Source organism: Sceloporus occidentalis, unplaced genomic scaffold, assembly GCF_023333645.1.
Source record: "Sceloporus occidentalis isolate IW3139 unplaced genomic scaffold, rSceOcc1.0.p SCAF_2, whole genome shotgun sequence".
Taxonomy (NCBI): Eukaryota; Metazoa; Chordata; class Lepidosauria; order Squamata; family Phrynosomatidae; genus Sceloporus; species Sceloporus occidentalis.
Window position 1 is genome coordinate 221,717,442 of NW_028316982.1, and position 23,814 is coordinate 221,741,255.

At 39.7% G+C, this 23,814-nt stretch overlaps 1 protein-coding gene across 2 annotated transcripts in view; it reads right to left on the reverse strand.

Annotated features, from left to right (window-relative positions):
- Nucleotides 1-23,814, reverse strand: part of LOC149319715 (prostaglandin F2 receptor negative regulator-like) — a 118,421-nt gene that overhangs the window by 3,668 nt on the left and 90,939 nt on the right. For both annotated transcript variants that reach the window (XM_089512239.1, XM_089512238.1), the window contains 2 exons: nucleotides 17,179-17,286; nucleotides 2,083-2,388 (listed from right to left, as the gene is read on the reverse strand). In XM_089512239.1, the coding sequence (XP_089368365.1) occupies nucleotides 2,083-2,388; nucleotides 17,179-17,286 (414 nt within the window). The remainder of the gene's footprint in view (nucleotides 1-2,082; nucleotides 2,389-17,178; nucleotides 17,287-23,814) is intronic.

The following is a 23,814-nucleotide window of genomic DNA, read 5'->3' on the forward strand; positions in this document are numbered from 1 at the left end:
GTGTTAATGAAGTTCCTCCACTCAGAAAGAACTGGAATTCTGCAGCTGTCAGCTATTGCTATACATCATTTTCCTAAATCTTAAGGTAGGAAGAATGCAAGATAGCTTCAGATTCAGCAGTTGTGTGGACTGTCATCAAGTTCCCATTTCAATCTCTTTTTAAAGTGAAATAAAGAAGCAACTGAATTGCTAAAAAACAACAACAACAACAAAAAAAAATCCCAAGCACCCAACTACCATCAGTAAAAGAAAGGAGAACACAGTGACCTGGAACAAGAAAATCTCAAAAATATAAAGTCCACCACTCAGTATCATTCAACAGTGAGGTAGTACAAGCTAGTTGTAAAACTGAAATGGCATTTTTTGCCAAGCTAGAGAAAATTGGCAAATATGTTTTATAGCAAGAGCTAAGTTGCACAGTAATTTCCAAAGTGGGTGGTACAACACCCCCCCCCCCCCGGTGGTGGTGGTGGAAGGATCCAGGCACCAATGAGGGGAAAAGGGGCAGTGAAGGGGGAAGGGTAAACAGGGTGTGTTTGGGAAAAGGGGGCAGCAGGGGCCCCCAATCAAAGTATTGGTGCCCATGAAAAACAAGGGGAATCAGAGCTCTTTAGGACTATGGTGACAATATGGGTTGCATTAAATTTCTTCTTTGAGTTCCTTAAACCCACTGCACAGCCTCACTGATTGCTTTGTGGCAGTGTTTCCTGCTCTTCTCCTCCCCACATGAACTTACTCCCTTAGCCGTGTCTTTCGTTAGTAGTGGTGGTTGAGAAATTATCATGAGGCTTGGGTTCAGGGTGTTACTTCTGTGGCTCAGAGCAGTGCCATTTTGGGACAGACTGCAGGAAGGACTTATAGCACATGGTTGCAATGGAGAAGTGGTGACAAAAAGGAGTTTTCACATTTGGGACCCTGCTTAAGCTTTGTGAGCTGGGACTTGGTCAACAATGCTGCTGCTCTTGCTTTCTTTCATTGGACAGGCTAAGAGAAGAGATAGCAGAAGAAACAATGTTTTTTTTTTTTGGAAGGGGGGGCTTGAAGCTGTGTGGGGAAGACATGTCCCTGGGTTAGGAATATCTGGGGTCAATTCTCAGAAAATGTTCTTTGTCTTGCAATAGCTCTACCTTTCCCCATCTATACCGGTCTCCAATCCAGAGCACGTGGCCACTGTAAACTCCCTAACACATATACTGGCTGCACCCCTTTCTGCCTGAATGAAGAAGGACTGAAAGCTGTTCCTTGCTGGGAAGCAGCTTCTCCCTTTGTACCTAGTCACCTTGGGAGCAGCAATCAAGCAGCCAGTTAATCAGCAACCGAGAGGCCTCTTGCTTGCACTGGCCTTTGCCACATGGACGAGAGGCTTCTCGGTTGCAGCTCCCAGGGTGACTCAATAGAAAGGGAGTAGAGACTGAGATTAATTGTTTTGAATTTGCAGTAGACCTAATATCAAAACATATGCACTGGGGGAGTGCTAGGAAAGGGGGCGTTCACCCAAAACGGTTTGGGGGCCATTGCACTATAAGAATACATGCACATGCAGTTGTGGCTCTTTTCTTTTGGAACCTGAATACAAATTACACTCATCCTTCCATATTTGCGGATTTGATATTTGCGGATTTGATTAATATGTTCTCTCTGGGAATATCTAGGTCCTCCAGTACAGCTCTTTGATTAACTTTAACCAAAAGTCACCCTGAAAGACCTAGAAATTCCTAGAAAGAATATTCTACTAGGCATTTGTAGCTCCTCCATTGCAATTCTATGGTCAGTGTCTGTTGGATGTTGACCACAGAGTTACACTGGAGGACCTAGAAATTCCTAGAGAGGTGTCCCCTCAGGAAAAAACATGGTTTTTGTTATTTGCGGTTTTTCCATATTCACGGGGGTCTTGTGCCCCTAAGCCTAGCGAATATGGAGCGACAAGTGTATTGCATTTTAGTAATACAAGAATGACAAACCTTTGTAAGCAGAGCAAAACGAACATCCACAGAAAGTTAGTATGCTAAAAGATGAACTGTGTAAATTAGTTCACAATGGCAATTGAGGATATAATGAAAAAGACTGTGGAGGCATTCTTACCATCCATTTTCACAGTTACAAGGATTGGCTTAGATTTGATCTCCATCTCCCGTTGCCAGACACCTGCAGCTGACTGCACCCAAGGAGTTACCAAACAGTAGTGGTTGCCAAAGTCTTGGTCCTCACAGCCATGAAGTCTAAGACGAAACTCTAAGAGACCAATTCTCTCTAAACTGACATCACTACTCCCATTTCTTCTGGCCTGGGTCACTATCCCTTTCCGATCCAAAGAAGCTAGAAAAACAGGGTCTCTATCCATTGCAACAGAGCGCATTGCAAACCAGGAGACATCAAAGGACATGTCATCTGAAATTGAAAATATCAAATAAACAAAATAAAACAAAAATTGGTATATCGCTAAAATCAAAACTTAAGATAAGTTCTTCTATAGCATCAGGGAAATATAGAGATTGCTTTGACATTCACAATGTTATGTTTACTAAACTACACAGTCTTAATCATACTGAACAACACATAACCTCCAATTTGTTGGAACATTTAGCAATACACTCAGATTGTCAGGCACAGCGAAAATGGATTATTAGAGCAAGAAGCTCTATCTGCAGCAGTGTTTTGGGACAATGTTACTCAGTTATTGTGTTATGAAATTAAAGGAAGAGGACTCAAAAAGGTGGCATGAGGCATCCACTGATCTGCTGCTAACCTCTAGTTTGGACACTTTTAAATCCACTAGATTCACTGCACTATCACCTAAATATGCCCTAAAAACCATTCTGATGCCATCATACCAACTCCTGTTTCCCCATCTTCTTAGCTTAAACTACATGGTTCCATCCCAACATTATGCTCGTAGGGCTCGTTCTCACTGCAGTTTGCTACAAAGCAGGATTCGGGGCAAACGACTCTCGTTCCCATTTGAAACCACTTCTGATCCTCATTGGATTGATTCCAGGAGGAAAGAAGCAGGGCAAACACAAATAACTCAGGGTTTCCTGACACTAGTTTTAAAGTGTTGTTGTTGTTTTTTTAAGAAAAATCAATTCTGTAGCGTGCCCAATAAGTGGGAACGCCAGATCAGAATTGATTTATTTTTTATTTTTTTAAAAAACAATAGAACTGATTGAAAAATTAATCTATTGCTAAAACTATAGATCCTCCTCCTCCTCCCAGGTCCCCCAGCCTTCCCTTGTTCCCAGGATTTCTGCTTCCCCAGTGTTGGCGGGACTTCCTTTCTTCTTCCTTCCTTTGTTTGTTTCTTCCTTCCCAGGTCCCTCCTTGCCCCACGGAAGACCCGTACACAAGCCCACTTTGTTGGGTGGCATCCGGCCGTGCCAACCAACATTGGGCAAGTGTGGCAGCAGCGCAGTAGCAGCACCGGAAGCACCGCCAGCACTGGAGAAGTGGTGGCGGCAAGAAGGAAAGCAGGAAGGTAGGAAGGAAGGAAAAAAGGGGGAGAGGGAGAAGGAAGGGAGGGAGGAGAGGGGAGGAGGAGAGAAAGGAAGAAAGAGAGAGAGGGTCCTTCTGAAAGGGTTCCTGGGGGAGTGGGGGGGGGCGACCAGCTGAAGGGCTGCCACCTTCCCCTGCTCCATCTAATGGGAATGACAAGCATTCCCAGCAAAAGAAGTGATTCCAGAAAAGGTCCCTTTTCACAATGAGAACGAGGGACCTTTTGGAATCGCTTCAGAAAGCAGAGTGGAGCCAGATCAGAACGTGGATTATACCCCAAGTGGCAATAACCCCGTAGACTGTTCCTCTCATATTACACCCCTTATTTCTACCCTTTTAAGACCCAGAACTATAGCAAAACTGTACACCATCCACTTTCTGCCTCACACACACACTCCGCAGAGCAATGAATCATAGCTGTGCCCTTCCTACCTACGCCCGTAATATATTCCTATTAGTATTCCCAAACCATGCCATCATTTCTTATCTTCTTTCTATGATTTCCCCATAAAGAACAACTTAAATGTATAATACCCAATAATCAAAGCAAGCTATAGGAAGCAAAACCAGAAATCTGAGACAGAAGAGCATCCCACACTAAAAGAAAGACTTAAACTACAGTTGTCTCATCTTTATGGATCACAGATTTATTAGAATCACGATGATGATGATGATGATGATGATGATGATGATGTTGTTAATGTTTATTTATAACACCCTTTTCACTAAAGTGCAGTACATCAGAACTGAACTGAACTGAAGATTCAGTCTAACAGTAACTCAATGTTTTTATAGTAATGCCAAGTGTTCCAAGTGCCTTGAACACATTACCAAGTTATAATCTGTATTATGATCCTGTTAAAGTATCTATTATTATTCCATAAATTACAGATGGGAAAGGGTGAAAGCTAAGATTCGGCAGGTGTGACTTTTAACTGAGACTATCCATTGAGTTCATGACTACTGAACTGAGAGCTTTCTGATTCATGCACATATTCTTTGAGAGTATGTATACAAGCTTCCACTTTATTCCCTTCCTTTAGGTACAAGGCAAAGATGGAGATGAACATAATGTAGCACTGTGTATGCTACACTGCATCCAGAAAATAAATGTTTGGAGGGATCACTTCAGGTTTTGTTGTGTATGTGTGTGTGCGCGCATGCGCATGTATCAGAGTTCTTACAATGATTTTAAAATATGCTTCTTCAGTGTATTCAAGATTTGTTGCAGTGTACTTTCAACTAAAGACTAAAGTGAGGATTGTCCAAGCAAGCATTGTATTCCCCATCACGATGTATGGATTAAGCCTGCCTTAGCACTTTTTCCTTTGACTATGACTGGGGATGGCAGCTATGAAAGAACTAGACAAGATCTTAAAGTGCAGACATAAATCTTAACACTAAGATCAGGATTGGCTAAGCCACTGTATTCCTTATCATCATATATGGATGTGAGAACTGGACAGTGAAGAAAACTATTAGAAAGAAAATCAACTCATTTGACAGATATTGCTGGAGAAGAGTGCTGAGGATACCATAGATAGCCAAAAAGACAAAAAAAAAAAAAAAAAAAAAAAAAAAACTGATCCTAGAACAGATCAAGCCAGAACTCTCCCTGGAAGCCAGGATGATTAGATCGAGACTGTCGTACTTTAGTCACATCATGAAAAGGCATAATTCATTAGAAAAGACAATGATGCTGGAAAAGGTAGAGGGCAGTAGAAGGGAAGGAATACCACAAGCCAGATAGTCAGACTCAATCAGAGATGCCACAGGCCTGAGCCTGCAGGACCTGAGTAGAACAGTGGATCTTGGAGATATTTCATTCACAGAGTTGTCATGAGTTGAGATCAACTCAAGGGCAGTTAACATAGGGTTGCCATAACCCGGCGGCCCCTGTGCCATTCATGGTTTCGGGGGGCCCCTCCCGGTCCCGGTCCGGTTTGGGCCCCCACCCGTGCCTTGTTCCCAGTTTGGGGGCCCGCTCCGGCATTGCCGCTGCTGCTAATGCGGCTGCTGCGGCGCCAACCCACCTCCTCCTCCGGCTCCGCCTTCCTCCTCTTCCTCAGCGGCAGAAGTGCCGCCGCCATGGCGCCCCCACTGGGAGGGCGCAGGAGGAAGGGAAGCATGGCAGGCAGGCAGGCAGGCAGGCAGGCAGGCAGGCAGGCAGGCAGGCAGGCAGGCAGGCGCGCGCGCACGCACGCGCGCGGAGGGAAGTGGGGCAGGCACTTTCCTCCGCGCGCGTGCGCCTGCCCTCCTATCTTCCGTGCGCGCGCGCACGCACGCCTGCCCTGCTTCCCTTCCTCCCGCACCAGCCATCATGAGGATGAGGAGGAGGAGGGGGGGGAGGAGGAGGAGGAGGAGGAGGAAGGAGCCTAGGAAGGGTGCCTGAAGGCCAGGGCAGAATTGGGCCAGAGGAGGAGGAGGAGGAAAGCTGAGTCAGTGGCCATTAGGTCTGCCTTTGTATTTTGGGTTTTTTTTAATTATATTTAAAAATATGAAATACTTATTTTATTTAATTTTTTCAATTTTTATTATTGCTTTTTATTTTATTATTTTTTATTATTGCTTGTTTTTGTTTTATTTTATTAAGTTTTATTATTGCTTGTTTTTGTTTTATTTTATTAATTTTTATTATTGCTTGTTTTTGTTTTATTTTATTAATTTTTATTATTGTTTGTTTTTTATTTTATTACATTAATTTTTATTATTGCTTGTTTTTTATTTTATTACATTAATTTTTATTATTGCTTGTTTTTTATTTTATTAATTTTTATTATTGCTTGTTTTTATTTTATTTTATTAATTTTTATTATTGCTTGTTTTTATTTTATTACATTAATTTTTATTATTGCTTGTTTTTATTTTATTTTATTAATTTTTATTATTGCTTGTTTTTGTTTTATTTTATTAATTTTTATTATTGCTTGTTTTTATTTTATTACATTAATTTTTATTATTGCTTGTTTTTTATTTTATTACATTAATTTTTATTATCAAATATATACACCCCTGCCTTGTTTTTTATTTTTTCATTATTTTTTATTATTAAATATATGCAAGTGCATTTTTTGTGTATTTATGGTGCTTTGAATGCTAACAAGTCTGCCTTTCTTGGCCAATTATAGTGGTGGTGGTGGTGGTGATGATGATGATGATGATGGTGATATCGATATCAACAAGCCTCTGGGGCACGGCCAATGTAACTTGCTTTTTTTTTACAAACTCATGCGCAGTGAAGAAAAACCACAGTCCCTTGCCCAAGTACACACTTCTGAGAAGTACAGTTGAACCCGAGGGCAAGTCCATTTCTGCCATCTGTCTAGGAATAATGCCAAAATGTCCTCCATTTTGATCATGCCTAAAGACATGCATTTATATTAACATTTTTAAAAAAAAACCTCAATTTTTTGCGCATCCTCCATTTTTATAAAAATGTGTCCTACATTTGAAAATGTTGCCCTACATTTGTCCTACATTTGTCCCGGTTTGGAGGTCCTCACTTATGGCAACCCTAAGTTAACAACAACAACAAACCTTCAAGCTGTTTCCAATTTATGGTGATCCTAAAGCAAACCTAACTGGGTGTTGTTGTTTTTGCCAAGTTTTGTTCAGAGGGAGTTTGCCTTTACCAACCTCTGAAGCTGAGAAAATAAGATTTGTCCATGCTCATGAGTTTGCATGACTGAAAGGGGTTTCAAGCCCTGGTCTCCAGAGTTGTAGGCCAGCATTTAGCCCAATACACCATGCTGGTTCTCTTGTATTCAGCATAAAGTATACTAATTTTTCTATTTAAAAAGTCCATTTCCAGATTACTTTAAACTGTCAGTTTTTATCTTTAGGTGCCTAAACACCTTAAGAGGTAGATTACACATAAGATCATATTTTCCCAAAATATATACAAATGTGATCTTTTCTTCTGAAACCGTTTCTTCTACCCATCCTCCAAAAAAAGAAGTGAGGCAGGTAAGCACCAGAGAAAGGGGCTTTTTCAGTACTGGCAGCACAGTTGGGGAACAACTTTCCTACATTTTTGACCAGGCAGTTTCTTTGGATGCCAAGCAACATCGTTCATGCTCCATCAAGCTTTTGAAGTATGCAGTATGGGCTTTTTTGTTTTACATTTTTGTGTTTTAGTTCTCAGGTCCCTGCGATTTTATATCTCATTTGCTTATTCATGCAGCTTTTGATTTTTGTTGTTGTTGCTTATTTTGCATTTAAATTACTTTTATGTTTGTTTATTCTAAGCCATCTTAAAAAAATTATGTCATGGACAACACAAAAATGTCATAAAACAAAGAAACTACATTTGTTGTAGTTGCTCTCATGGGTGTTGCTGAGAAATAACATGTTTATTTCTCAGCAGAGATAATAATGTATAAACAATGCACTCCATACACCATTAAATGGCACTCTTGAAAGTTTTGATTCCTGTTTGTTTATAAAAGCCAGACAGTGGCACTCCCCTAACATAAAGACAATTTAAGAATTAGCGCATCTTTTAAAGCCACTAAACAGTCAGCTTCCTATGTCATTGCAAGGCTCACTCCCCAGTATGCATTGCCTAATTCAGGGCACCTTTTACCTACATATGTACTTTAGACGTGTGTCATCAGCAACAAATGCCTTACACCAATTTCACTAAGGCGTTAATCTTGCGACTGTCTTTGCACTGACTTCCACCTCTAACACTAAATGACAGACAGTCAAAGTCCATCAGTATATTCTGTGCTCTTCCGTGCAATGTGCAAGATTATAATAAATCCATTAGCAGATCTGCACTTTTAACCTCATTAGGCTGGTAGCTGAGGATGTAATTTAATTATTCTAGCCATCTTCTAGTGAAGGTCTTAGTACAGCCCACTGCATACTAGAAAGCAAGCATGAAAACCAAGCCCATCAAAAAGCCCACAAATTTACCAAGGCATCTCTTGGACTCTTTCAGAGAGCAAAATAATAATAATAATAATAATAATAATAATAATAATAATAATAATAATACAACTTGTACATGTGGACTGGATATGTTCCTGAGAGATGAAAGGCTATAAAAGCAAGTGCTCCATCTCTGAAGACGCATGACATTATGAAAACGCATGAGGTTCTTCATAACTTTTTTTTAAAAAATTAACCAAACTTCCGCAAAGTGCTTATACTACATGAGACATAAATACGGTAAAAGAAACAAGGAGATATGTTTCTAACAATAAAATAAAATAAAAAAGCTGATTAAAAATAAAACAAAGTAACAAATCAGTGCAGTTAAAATTATATTTTAAAATAGCAGAGGAAGATCACTTTACATCAGCAACATAATCTGTTCTCTAGGGTAGAAGTAATTTTAATATAAAACTGCTATTCTTTTTATCATCCACATCTACACTGGAAGAATCTACAGGTGTACCTCATTTAATCTTCATTTCAGTAAGGCCTTTGACAAGGTTTGCCATGACATTCTTGCCAACAAGCTTGTAAAATGTGGGCTAGACAAAGTAACTGTTACATGGATTCTTTTTGTACAATATTGCCAAAATCCGACCATATCTCTCCGCCTCTACTACCAAGATCCTGGTCCATGCCCTTGTGGTCTCACGACTGGATTACTGTAATGTCCTCCTGGCTGGGCTTCCTCTTTCTCACCTCCGTCCTTTAATCTCTGTCCAGCATTCAGCTGCACACATTATCACTTCCACCCACCACTCTGACCACATCTCTCCTGTGTTGGCATCCCTTCACTGGCTCCCCCTCCCTTTCCACATTCAGTATAAGCTCCTGCTGTCGACATTTAAAGCCCTCCATGGACCGGCCCCTCCTTACTTATCAGACCTTCTTTCTCCTCACCTTCCCACCAGGGCCCTCCGTTCTGGTAGTCAAGGTCTACTGTCTCAGCCCAGGATTTCCTCTGCCCCATCCCGGATTCGCCCCTTTTCACTTGCTGCCCCTCACTCCTGGAACCTTCTTCCCCCACAAGCAAGAGCCATCACTTCTTTAACTAGCTTTTAAATGGAGTTGAAAGCCATCCTGTTCAGAGAAGCCTTCCCAGGCATTGCATAATTGTCGCTTACTACTTGATGTTCTTTTGGTGCCTGTTTATCAAACCATTTCCTGTATTGCTATGTACTGTATATGCATTATCCTACTTGAGAGTATGTATTTTCCCTGGAAAATGATTAACCATCCATTATGAAGCCAAGCCCTCCCTCCAGTCCATCTGCCTTGGTCCAGGCCTTGGAGGTAGAGAGGAACTGCTGGACCTCTTACCCTTCCCTCCACCACTCCCTTCTCCTTCTGTGTCATGTCTTTTTAGATTGTAAGCCCAAGGGCAGGGAACTGTCTAACTAAAAAGATTGCATGTACAGCGCTGTGTAAATTTACAGCGCTTCACAAATAAAGGTTAATAATAATAATAATAATAATAATAATAATAATAATAATATGTAATTGGTTGACCGGCTGAACTCAAAGGGTGCTCAGCAATGGCTCCTTTTCATCCTAGAGAGAATTGACCAGTGCGACCCCACAGGGTTCTGTCCTGGGCCCAGTGCTATTCAACATTTTTAGAAATGACTTGGATGACAGAATTGGGGGCATACTTATCAAATTTGCAGATGACACCAAATTAAGAGGAGTAGCAAATACCCCAGAGGACAGGATCAAAATACAAAATGACCTGAATAGACTAGAAAACTGGGCTAAAGCTAACAAAATGAAATTCAACATTACGAAATGTAAGGTAAAGCACTTAGGATGGGAAAATGAAATGCACAGATATAGGATGGGGCACACCTGGCTGAATGAATCTACGTGTGAAAGGGATCTAGGGGTCCAAGTAGACCACAAGTTGAACATGAGTCAACAGTGTGATACGGCAGCTAACAAGACCAATGCGATTTTAGGCTGCATCAATAGAAGTATAGTGTCTAGATCAAGGGACATAATAGTGCCACTGTACTCTGCTCAGGCCCCACCTAGAATTCTGTGTCCAGTTCTGGGCACCACAATTCAAAAAGGACATTTTAAAAATTGGAGCATGTCCAAAGGAGGGTGACTAAAACGGTGAAGGGCCCGGAAACCATGACCTATGAGGAACCACTTAGGGAGCTGGGAATGTTTAGCCTGCCCTGGAGAAGAGAAGGTTAAGAGGTGATATGATAGCCCTGTTTAAATATTTGAAGGGATGTCATATTGAGGAGGGAGCAAGCTTGTTTTCTGCTGCTCCAGAGAACAGGACCCAGAACAATGGATGCAAGCTACAGGAAAAGAGATTCCAGCTCAACATTAGGAGGAACTTCCTGACAGTGAGGGCTGTTTGACAGTGGAACACACTCCCTCGGAGTGTAGCAGTCTCCTTCCCCGGAGGTCTTTAAACAGAGGCTTGATGGCCATCTGTGGTGGATATTTTGATTGAGATTTCCTGCATGGCAGGGGGTTGGACTGGATGGCCCTTGTAGTCTCTTCCAACTCTATCATTCTATATTCTAATGAAGTAGATGTATTACTGGGCATTATTTCTTTTAACAGAAAAGGTGATGCCAGAGGCAGAAATAACAGAGAAAAAACAGGGATAGATTCCTAGACAACAAAAAGAAGAGCAGTTGATATATTTCAGCAAACATTTTATTCAAAACTAAGAATAAGTACATATGAAATGAAACAAAACAGGTAAGAAAAGCTTTACATACCGTATATACTTGTGTCTAAGTCAAAAAGTTTTGACCAAATTTGAGCAAAAAAAAAACAACCGCTGGGTTGACTTATACACGGGTCAATATGGTTATTTCCCCAGTCTGGCTGTCTCCTGAAGGGACAGCTGGACTAGGGAAGAGGAGGCAGGGCAGGCACCTGTCCACCAAGCCTCCTCCTCACCCTGGCTGCCCTTCAGAGGACAACCATGATTGGGAGAATGGAGGAAGGCAAGCAATTGTTCTCCAGGGGCCCTCCTGACCATGGTTACCCTTCAGAGGACAGCCATGATAGGGATGGAGGTAGGGAGGTAGGTGAACTTCTGAGCAGCCTGGGGCCTGGGGGCTTCAGCTGGTGGGCAACTGACCTCATCTCCCTCCAGCCCCATGTGAGTGAGGCAAAACCATTGCTGGCCTCTCTCTCCTGGTCCGGCCGAAAGTAATCAAGTATATACAGTAAGTAAACAAAAACATTCTGGACCTTCTAGAGATCACTTGAAAGCTTTTTCTTTTACCAGTCTCCAGTTTTGTTCTGATTTCAATTTTGGTGGTTAAATTCATAGATCTATGCTTTCTTTCTTTTCCTAACATGCTGGTAGTAGCTGGCATTTATCTGCTTTCTCCTTTTCTTTGTTTTGCTATTCCAACAAGCTCAGTAACGTATACTGGAGGCATCTGCACTTTACCTTGGCTGTTATAAGCAGACACACAAGGCTGCAGTAGGATTGGGTACAGTACAATCCCATTCTTTACTAGCTCAAGCTTTATTGTATTGTTTACTGCAGGTATGCTTCTTAAACCCATTCTGAAAAGCCTGTGTTTCTCCAACCCATTTTGCCATTGTCCCAAGGCTGATGCTGCTTAAAAAACTGCAGTTAGAGAGAGAACAAAGAGGAAATGAGATACAGTAATCAAACCATTTATTGATTGTCCTTCTACAATTATTTATCTTGCTTTTGATCACAGATCAAAAATGTACCATAAGCAAGCATTCTTCCCAAGTCTTGTGCCCTGATAGGATTATTTTTTATTGGCTAGCCTGCATCATCTGTACAATCCCTGCATCTGCTGTAGCTGAAGGGAAGCCAATTAAACTACATATGCAAGTTTTTTTAAGCCATGTGGACAGCCAATCAGAGGACCTGCCCAAGACCCATTACTGAGATATCCAACAGATGGGAACTATCCATCTTCACTCAGATGAGTTATCAGCGTCTGTGACCAGAGGGAGGGAAATGTCCCAGATACTTTAGTCCAAATCCCTGAAGGCATTCATTACCCACATTTCTACCCATCTCATTTCTAGGCTCTGTATTTCTGACTTGATCCAATTACAACAGTACACTCCAAGAGACTTAACTCATATGGAAGATGAGCATGTCTTAGCCTACAATATCACCTGTCCACAATTTAGGTTCCTCATTTCTAACACTAACTGCCACTTCATTATGAAAATAGGATTTACCTTCTGGAAGAACAAAGACTTTCTAATCATTTTTAATAGAAAGGTTCCATATTTCCCAACACAATATATAAAAACTTGCTATCAATTGTCAAGATAGGATATTGCAGTATGAAATCCTATAAACCAATAAATCAGTACCACTGTGATCTTATTGGTACTTATAAGTCCCCATTTTCAGATGTTTAGTAGGTACTTTACTAGGGTTTTTTTTAACTACTTTACTGTAGTAGGCAAAGCTGTACTTTGCACTCAAATCTGAGATCAAGCATCTCAACTAACAGCCTCCTTTCTTAAACTGCATCTTTTTTCAAACCAAAAACATAGGAACAGAGATGAGAATTGCCGCTATTCATGTGAACTTTTTCCAGAAAGCATGCAGTTTAAATATAAGCAACCTAATATATCCAACCATTTTATATCACTTTAATCCCTCACTGTGCTGGTCTTATCCTTCATGCAATTCCTGTACATGTGGATAACCTTTATGACAGTATTTCCATACATTTGGTGGATAACTTGCTATTTTGGAAACTGTAGGAGTAGCAATAAAAACAGAAGCAGCAATAAAAACAGCAGACAGAAGCAAGATGCAGTGAGATCTAATAGAAGCGCTGGTTGGATTTCATATAATTCTTATACTAATGGACTTTAAAGAGTAATGGCCAGAGGCACTTACTATTCTAAGACACGCTACAGTATCTGTCACACTTTGGAGCAGCTCTTGTTAATGTGCTACTGTAGGGTGGGAGGGGTGCCATGTGGAACCATGATAAATTAAGCCTTAAAATCATATACATGAGGCAAACTGTGGTACTAGGACACCTCCCTCCTTGGGGGAAACTGGAAGTGATCCACATTTAAGTTGTATATTTATGCATGTTTTGATTTGACATGCAAGCCTAAGCTTGCTAGCTACTCCCCCTGATCAATCAGCCTTCACAATTCTTAGTCCCACTCCCAGCCCATCTATTTTGCACTATGTACTTCTACTTGACAGAAAGGAGCTCCTTTAGCATAGCTGATTCACAATGCTGAGGCCATTTGTTTTTAACTTAATTTAAGGAAAGGTATGTAGATCTTTCACTGATTGTAAATCAAGTAAAAACAACAGAACCAAACAGTTAATTTAGTAACTCCCAGAATACTTACTAGTTACGTCTGCTGGAGATGAAATTGCTTTGTTGCAATGCTGGTACAAAAAAGAACCTACACTTCTGAGTATGCAGACCTACGCAAAAGGTCACCTGAAGACATATCTTCTCTGCCAAATTTACAGGAACTTTGCAAAGTGACATCACATAAACCAAAAATGCAAGAAAGAAATCCCTCTCTGAGTCTATTAATACAAGATGGCCCATATGAACATTTTGAGCCTTTGCACACATTCTTATGCAGCATATTTCAGTTGTCAAATAAAGGCACACAGTTTGAAATGTTCTGGAATTTTTAAGTCCGACATGATTACTGCCTCCTTTTTATGCCCCCCCCCCCAAATCCATAGTACCATCACTCCACTTTATTTATTGTTATTTTATTTATATCCTTTCTTTCTGCCAAGATTGGGACAAGATGTTCCTACCTTGTGTTCCCACCAACTGTATTTGTGAAGCAAGTGGGATGGAGAAAAATATTTTTTCTACTACAGATGATAGGAACAGACAAGCTCATGGGGGTGGTATGGTTTGTCTGATAGCCTCAACATAAGTTATATGTGGCTTTATAGGTCAGAATGAACACAGCAAAACTATTTGAGCAGGGGAATTTTATTCTGAAATAAGCCCTGGTTAACACTCTAGTTTCAGATCTTCATACCAGACGATGAATTGATTCAGTATCCAACTGTCATGGAAGAACAAGAAAATTGGTATTTCAGGATTGCAGGGGCTAGAGTCATTGTCTAGGCATGCTCAAAATGCACCATCTGAAAGAAACTGGTTATTATATTGACTAGGGGCAGAATAAGACCTAAAAGCAGGGGACAGATAAAAGGAGGACTGAATAATGCAGGGACCACTTTCCTAGTCAAAAACATGGCAGTTGTTTTTCCTTGTTCTCTTCTGGATATCTTAAGCCAGAAGTCTGAGGCAGAGATGCAATTGTAGCCACATTTCTGCTACATTTCGAAAAGTACCAGTCTTGGGCAGGGAAAGAAAAGGATATGTACCAACACACACTTTCTGAATATGCAGAATGGAAATTAGCACTAGCTTTTACACCAAATATTTTGCAACAGTTCTTGGCTCAAGGAAAGTATAAAAATGGATGTGAATAAGCATGTTTTGAGAGAGAAAAATATGTTGTGTTTATTAAATGTATTATCCCTCAGTTTTCAAATGTTATTGGGGCAGGTTTCAAATATAAAATATAAGTGGTACTGTTATGTATGTTTGGGGCTCTATTTTAATTCCTTGTGAGAATTATAAATTATAAAAAACTAAGACTCACAGAATATCTTATAAACATGTATTTATCTCTGAATTTGAGTCTGAAAAATTGGAGAAGCATGTGGAAATGGGATAAAACATACTTCTGGGTGAATACATGTGAAAATGACACAGAGGGGATGTAGACTAGTTTCTCCATTCCTGGGAGAAGATAGGAAATCACACTTTAAATTATCAGTTGTAAAGTTATAAAGTTGCATGCCAAGCTGTAGGCTTCTTGGACTTTCTGGATTAGACTAGCAATCAAACCCATCAATGCTGTCCTTCACTGCACGTTAGCTACAGTGTTTCTCTGCAACCCTGAAAATTAATTACAATGCCTGCAAATTAAATACTGAGCCATGACTAACATTTATAGCATTCACTGAACAAACTGATCTTATGTTTTAAGGAAAGAAAGAGGCTGACAGACAAAAGAGCATTTGCCTTCTTTTAGCACAACAGGCTTTTAAAAATAATTTCTACAAGCAGACTGCATTAAAAATATAAACACCTACCAAAATTATATTTGTATAGACAACCTGTACAGCTTAACTGAAAATGGCTAAACTCTGATTTGTGTGCTGAACACCCACAACAATCAAGCAACAGATTCAAATAATAATTTTCTGAACTATATTAAATAAACATCAGATATATGTTACTTATTGTACAGGCACTAATTTTGCCCAGATTAGATGTTCAAGGTCTGAAATTCACCATGGTTCCATTCCTGACTGATTCATCTGAGTGCTCTTCTAATAAATGAAAAATCGTTATCCACTGCCAATCTACCCAACAAGACAACATCTATTAAGGATCTTCAGTGTTCAAAATTAGAAGATGAGTAATCAAAAACTGTGAGAGTGTGGTGTAGTAGTTTGAATGTTGGACTACAATTCTGGAGACCAGGGTTCGATGCCCAGCTTGGCTGTGAAACCCACTGGGTGAATTCGGGCAAGTCATATAGCAAGTCATAGCTCCAACTGCCTGCCTGTAAGAAGAAAAGCCCTCCCTTCAGCCACCATCTTGAGGGGTAGAGAGGCAGGCTAGCTCCAACTGCCTGCCTGTAAGAAGAAAAGCCCTCCCTTCAGCCACCATCTTGGGGGGAGAGAGGCAGGCTAGCTCCAACTGCCTGCCTGTAAGAAGAAAAGCCCTCCCTTCAGCCACCATCTTGGGGGGAGAGAGGCAGGCAAGCTCCAACTGCCTGCCTGTAAGAAGAAAAGCCCTCCTTCCGACCACCATCTTGGGGAGAGAGAGGCCTGGCCTGAAAGACTAAGAGCCCTCTTCCGACCACCATCTTGAGGGGGAGAGAGGCCTGTTATGTTGGTTTGTTTGTTTTTTTACTTTGTATTGTACTTCCTGTTGTACACCGCTTTGATCTAATTTGGAAAAGCGGTATATAAATAAACATTCTTATTCTTATTCTTATTCTTATTATATCCTCAGCCTCAGAGGAAGGCAATGGCAAACCTCCTCTGAACAACACTTGTCAAGTGTTGTGATAGGTTCACCTTACGGTCACTACATGTCAGAAACAACTTCAAAACACAACAACAACAACAACAACAACAACAAATCAAAATCTCCATAGTTCGCTTTAGTGTCACTAAAGTTGCGAATGACTTGAGGGCATACAAAAACTGTCAGTACAAGCAGGCTTCAAAGATAGATTTTAAAAAGTCAGTCCCCAACAGAACCTGTGAACCATTCTGCCTAAAGCAAATGGTGGGGCAAATTTAACATGCAGGGATAGTGTGTGTAACCAGGAATTACCAAATATTGAATTGCAGCCAAATATTGCATTGTTTTTTTAATTATTTTCAGATAGAGTAGGTCTACTGTGGGTCTACAAACTGGCTTCAGAACATCTAAGGTTCCATCTACTCAATCAGTACTTTCACAGAAATGTCAGTTCCAGAGCTCCTTGATATAACAAGTCACACTGCCACAAATTAAAAGGATTGGGCTTCACAATTTTCCACTGAACTGTGGAATTTCATTCTAAGAGATGTATGAAAGCATGTGATTTCCTGAGCTGCTAGCAGGATTAGACAAATTGGGAAGGGAAAGGGAAAGGAAATGGGAAAGGGAGTATCCTCCAAAACTCAAATCATACCTGGATCAATTAATGTCCCTTCAAGGGTGATGATGCAAATCAAATTCACCAGCTCGCCTCGATAAATAGTTGACCTATCGGAATGCACTGACACATTAAAAACAGGACCTAGGAAACAAAAAAAGAAAGTTTTATCCTATTTCTCCCCCATGGGATTCTCAGAAGCTGCTAGCAACTTACAGACTTACTAAAAGAGCATGGAAAGTTCTCATATATTCATAACTTATACCTGATCAAAAACTTACGGAAATAGATCCCTATGCTTATCAACAAAGTATATTTTATGCTGGATCTATGCAACACACTGCTCAGAAGATTTCAGAGGATTCAAAGAGATGCACCAGGATGACTGCAGTATTATAAGCTTTCTCAGGCATGTCTAGAATGCATTCCAGAATTTTATTGTGTCTTATGTCCATAAGTTATTCAACCATTTACCATTAACTGATGTAGCTGTATAAACTATAAATTTTTATGCGCACTGAATTAGTCACACAATGCACTGGCAATCTGTAAACTGCCTTCACCAATCAAGAATCCACCATAGGTGTTGTTGTTGTTGTTATTATTATTATTATTATTTGTATTTCCAGCCTCTCCCCACGGATCAACTATAATTCTCAAAATGCTTCCAAATGCATTTTGGTCAATCTGAATGAAAATATTAACTATAACTCCCATCGTCCACAGTCTCTCCCTCACTCCTCCCTCTCTCCCCAACCCATATATATATATATATATATATATATATATATATATTACACACACAGAGAGATTTATAATGAAAGTTGGAATACAAATGTCATATAACAAAAAAAGTACAAAAATAGGGTCATGGCATGTTGTGAGTTTGTCATTTGTGACTCTTTTCACCTCTTGGTTATGCATAGCAAATGTAATTCCACAACAGTTTTCAGTCAGACTTTGAAAAGCAGGTAAAAGATAGGAGGACAAGGGGAGAAAACATATGTCATTATTCAGTTGGAAACTCACAGCCTCCTAGATAGCTGTTGATTTTTTCTAAAAAATGTAGAAACACATGATCCTGTAGAAAAGATACTTTTAATTTAAGCATAGCCTTTGTCAACCTCTCTATGCCACTGTTCCCCCACTAGGTGCCCTCCAAATACACTGAACCACAATTATTGTTACAACTGACTGTGGATGTTGGGAGTTTTTTTTTTAATAGAACCTGGAGAACAGACATAGGTAACAGTTATTATGTGCTATTTCATGGTCTACACCCACTTCCATCAGGGCAGTTCATCTTGTGCTCAGGTCAACTCAGAATCCTTAAGAAACACATTCAACAACAAATCAACATTTCTCTTATGGAAATTAGTGGCTTGGAAACTAGATTTTTTTTTTTGTCAATGTTAAGTCAGCCACAGAAATGGATACTCTGCGTTATAACGGAAAGTACATTTTAAAATTATTATTAAGATTTAAAAGAGCAAGGAAATCCAGAAGTACATTTTTTCACCCTCACAGAGTCATTTACTACAGCACTGTGATCGAACTCTTATTACAGGAGAAGCAAAAAGTATGTCCCAGCCATATTCAGAATTAATATGGTGTTCTTAATTTCCAACTCTCAGGTCTGCTGTACTACCATATTCATTTATCTAATAGCTGGGATGAAGAATAAGAAAGATGCACAACAAAAATAGCTCATGTTCTTATTAACATTCATTAATGTAAGTCATACAAGTCATTTCATTCACAGACATAAATGTAAGAGAGGTACATTTTTCCTCCCTTCATGCTGTTCAGTTTCTCTGCTAATAAATTCCTGCAGAGCAAGCGTGTCATAGGAAAGATCAGTTCCAAATGTTTTCCAGTTCAGACAAAAATAGCTGCATTAAATTAATCCTGTATCAAGTTAAGAAGGAATTATTGCATTTTCTATGCCTTATCAGCCTAAAAAGGGGAAGAGAAAAACCAAATTTATGTGCCCGATGACAGCAATTCCCTAGAGGTTACTGCCAATAGTTAAAGCTAAACAGATGGGATGAATCCCCATTCTGTGTCACTTAGGTGTTCTGTGCACCCTGTGAAATTACAGGGAGGAAAAAATGGAAGGAACACTGAATGCTAAATATAGCAACCCACATCCTGTGAAAATGAGAGAGAAAGCACAATTCTACCCCAATCAACCTAACTAGCATTAGCTGGTGACCTCTGGCCCTCCCTGAGTCAATCTGTTGGCATCCAGGCCAACAGGGTAATGCACTGAAATCTTTAGGAATGACTTTTAGAGATATTGTCCAGGTATGCTTTTAGGGAGAACACCAAAATGAATTTGTTGACCAATATCAATTAGCTGGATATCTGGAGAACCTTTTAAGATTTCACTGAAAAAGCTGATGCATTTTACTTGGATGGCAAACAACGAAAAGTAGGAATGAAAATTCCACAAAATTTGAAAGGCTGCTTACAAGTGCATTTTGATCAATCTGAATACAAATATTACATGACTATGCATTTTATGTTTTTAGATTTCTTTGCACTATCCATAAGATGATATGAATGATATGTATTTGTAGATACAGTACAACAGAAATTTTATAGATGTACTTGAACGCTTGTAGCTTGGTTATTTCTCCTATTTTATTACATATATAATACCTTAATGATATACTGTTTTACATATAACTGATTTTGAATTTGTAAACTCGAAGTCTTTAAACAAAATATGTATTTATATGAAACTAGGACCAATTTTTTTTAATGGCTAGTGAGAGATGTGGGCAAGTTCATTATGATCACTTACACTAAAACCTGAAGCCCACTTCACTATTTGATTGTATCTTTTAAAAAATGAAGAGAAAAAGTAGATTCCATAGGTGTAATCATATTAGAGTTTGCATACTTCACATTAATCAATAATAATGAACATATAATGAACATATAAATTGCAGGTCCTTCACCTACAAATCTGTCCTAACAAACAGTGTACAATGCTCTTTTGGTCGTGAGTGTTTTGGTCAGAAATTAAGCCAGTCTTCCATCTGAGATCAAAACAACGGAAACCCCAAAATATGCTTCTATATGCAGCTCTTCAATCTAAGAACTCAAACTGTGAAGTTAAAAGACAGAAACACAGTGAAGACAGAAACATGGTGTTTGTTGAGGAAGAAGAATGTGTAGCTCTCCAGATGTTGTTGGATGACATTTTGCATTAGCTTTTGCCACTGGCTATGCTGACTAAGACTAATGGGAGTTACAGTTCAGCAGCATCTGGAAAATCATACAGTTCATATCCTGATTTAAGATAACTGCGCATAAAGCAATCCAGATTGAAACAACTGTAGCTTTTTCATTATTATTTATCATTAAATAGATTTTTACATAGCCATTTGAGACTATTTTTCTTTTTTGAAAAATAGTACCCAAAGATAATGCAAGAATTAAAAAACCAAAGCAAATTAAAATATAGCATCCATTAATAATAATAATAATAATAATAATAATAATAATGTTTATTTATATACCGCTTTTCCTAATTAGATCAAAGCGGTGTACAACAGCAAGTACAATACATAGTCAAAATAAAACATAACAGGCCTCTCTCCCCCTCAAGATGGTGGTCAGAAGGAGGGCTCTTAGTCTTTCAGGCCAGGCCTCTCTCCCCCTCAAGATGTTGGTCGGAAGGAGGGCTTTTTCTTCTTTCAGGCAGGCAGTTGGAGCTAGCCTGCCTCTCTCCCCCCAAGATGGTGGCTGAAGGGAGGGCTTTTCTTGAAAATTGTAGTAAAGAATCACATGCACAAACAATGCCACTTGATTCTACAAACTGTTTTAGATGACAACTTTGGCTAGGCATTGTTGCTGTGTGCCTTCAAGTTGCTTCTGACTTATGGAGACCCTAAGGCGAATCTATCATGGGGTTTTCTTAGCATGATTTATTCAGAGCAGTTTACCCTTGCTTTCCTTTGAGGTTGTGAGAGGGTGATCTGTCCAAGGTCCCCAATGGGTTTCCATGGCTTGATTAGGAAATAAAACTCAGGTCTCCAAAGCCATAGTCTAATGCTCAAACCACTACTACTTGCTGACTCTTGCCTGGCATATCAGGTTCCTAAGAATGTGACTTTGAGTGCTATGTTGAAAAGAATAATGTAGTATGAGTTACAGGGGACAACTGATGCAATCTACAATCCTTTCCTAATCCAAAATATTACTCATATCTGCTCTAGTATCAAATTCTGCAACATGAAAGTTAAGCTACTATCACCTTGTAAAGTCCATTTTTTCTACATAGTTCCAATCATAACCAACAGCTGTTTACAGTGTTTTTCTTCAAGTATGTAGAAAGATCTTGTAGCACCCTTGAACTGAATTGAAAGAAAGAAGCTGGCAGCATGTGTCACCCCTGTTTCTTTCAGTTATTCTCAAAGATACTAAAAGATCTCTCTATATACTGATTTCTACAGATTCTACAGACTAACACAGCTATACCTTTGAATTCTAATATTAAGTAGTCAGAAAAAATCAAAAGTTTTTTTCTGTGGAGAAGAAGCCATATGAAAATTATTAAAATACATTCTGTCTGAAGGGCCAAGAAGCAGAAAGAGTCAAGTGTCTTATGTTTTGCCACAGAGAAAGCAGGAATGGATTAAACTTGAGTGCATCATAGGAATACAGCAAGCAGCCTCATGCTCGATCAGACCAGCAGGATCTAGCATTCCATTTTCCAGAGGTCACCAGACCCATATGAGAAACCCACAAGCAAAAGCAATGACATCCTCCCACTCATTGTTCCCCTAAGAATCAGTAGACATACTGCTTCTGAACTCAAAGGAGATGCACGTAAGTAGGAGCCACTGCTAAAATCTTCCTTTTTAAAATCTAATCTCCTTTTAAAGGCACTGTAACCAGTGAGTGCAGAGATGTCAAGCTGAAGGACCTGTTTTATTTACTGGAGTCCCTGAAATTCACAGCTGAAGTCAGATGACATAAACTCCAAACATGGTAAATTTTGATGGATGCTAAGCAAAGGAATTAATTCTGACAAAGCTCACATTCCTTCTAGACCCAAATCTCTTCCTGGACACCCCACATTTACATGCAGTGCCAATTCCATCAGTTAAGTATGTGTTGTATGAAGAAAGCCTCTTTGTCCTGAATCTCCTGCTAATTGGTTTCACTTGAATGGGGAAGGGTGCTCAAAACAACCTGCCCCCCCCCCATGGCCGTTTAAAGGTGGATTTTTAAAATATGGTGTCCCTCATGTTTACCATAAAACCACACTGGATGACCTAGATATTCACAGAAAGAACATTTCTCTAGGCATTTGTAGGCCCTCTAGCACAATTCAAGACATAATTCATTTTGGGGAGGAAAAATAGGGTTCACACTTATCCATGGTTTTCTTTCTATGTGAATGGTCCTGGAATGTATCCTCTGCATTAAATGGGGTGTTACTGTACCTGCCTCCAAGCCGTCTCCACCTATGTTTCCTTAATTCCGCTCTTCCACTCAAGCCTCTCTTAGCCATGGTTTTTCCTGAGAGACCCTCAATTCTCAACAAGAATCTTTTTTGGGGGGTGGGGGTGGTCAGGGAACCACTGTGGAGGCTGTGATACATTGAATTCAGTCTTTGTTTTTCTGACTACTTTCATTTTACGGATGGATTCATTTAGCCTTGAGTTGTCATGGGAGTTCTGCAGCAAAACCGAAAGGCAAGATATAAATGTTTTAATAAAGACTTTGCTAGTCTGATTTAATATGCTGTATGAATCTCAGATTAGTGCCTAAACCTAAGTCCTGGCAGGAATGGGATCAAAGATGGGATGGAGCACTACAGTAGCTCATGAAGAAAACTTAGGCAGAACTGATGAAGTTGCTGAAAGAAACCATTTTAAAATAATAATTTTTAAAAGTGTTGCTGTTGGCATGTGGAACAGCATGAGCTAATTTTTTTAAAAAAATATCCAAGCCCTGTACAACATTTCAGGATAGGACCTATGTGTGCCATTTTAACAATATGATATTGAACGTGTTATTCTTTGCAGCTAAAAATGTAATAAAATGTTAGTTATAGCTCATTTTCACCTATTATTTTAGCTTTTTTAAAGCACTACTTCAAATCTGGAAATGCCACACATTACTTGGTTAGTGGAAAGCTAAAATCTTTTTTTATTAAAAGTTATAAAGAACAATAGACAAGAAGTGTTTGGAGCTTTGACCTCATATTTGTTTTTCTAAAGTCCTGTATTTGCCTCCGGTTGATTTGCTTAATGTCTGAGCTTCAAGGGATTCAGAACTCATTATGCCATGTTGCTTTTTCCACATCTATAGCCTTTTGATACTAAGGCCATGTCTCACAACAGGCCAACAGTCTAGCTTCAGGAAATATGCCCTCCAAAGAGAATGTAGAACCAACCCAAGGTCAGTGTGACAAACTGGCACCCTTCATCCCAACTCTGAAGCTACAGAGATGGGCAGGATCATCCAAACATCTGCACAGCTGTTCCTGCCATCTCCCCAGATCCAAATTGGGAGAAAAAGCTGTGGATCATATGACAGCTGTGTAGTGAATGAGTTCCAAGAGCCTTAGCCACACCAGCAACCTTCTCCTCCAGCTCCTACTATGGAAGTGGAAAAGTGATGTGGGTGGTAGATGCAATTGCTTGAAAA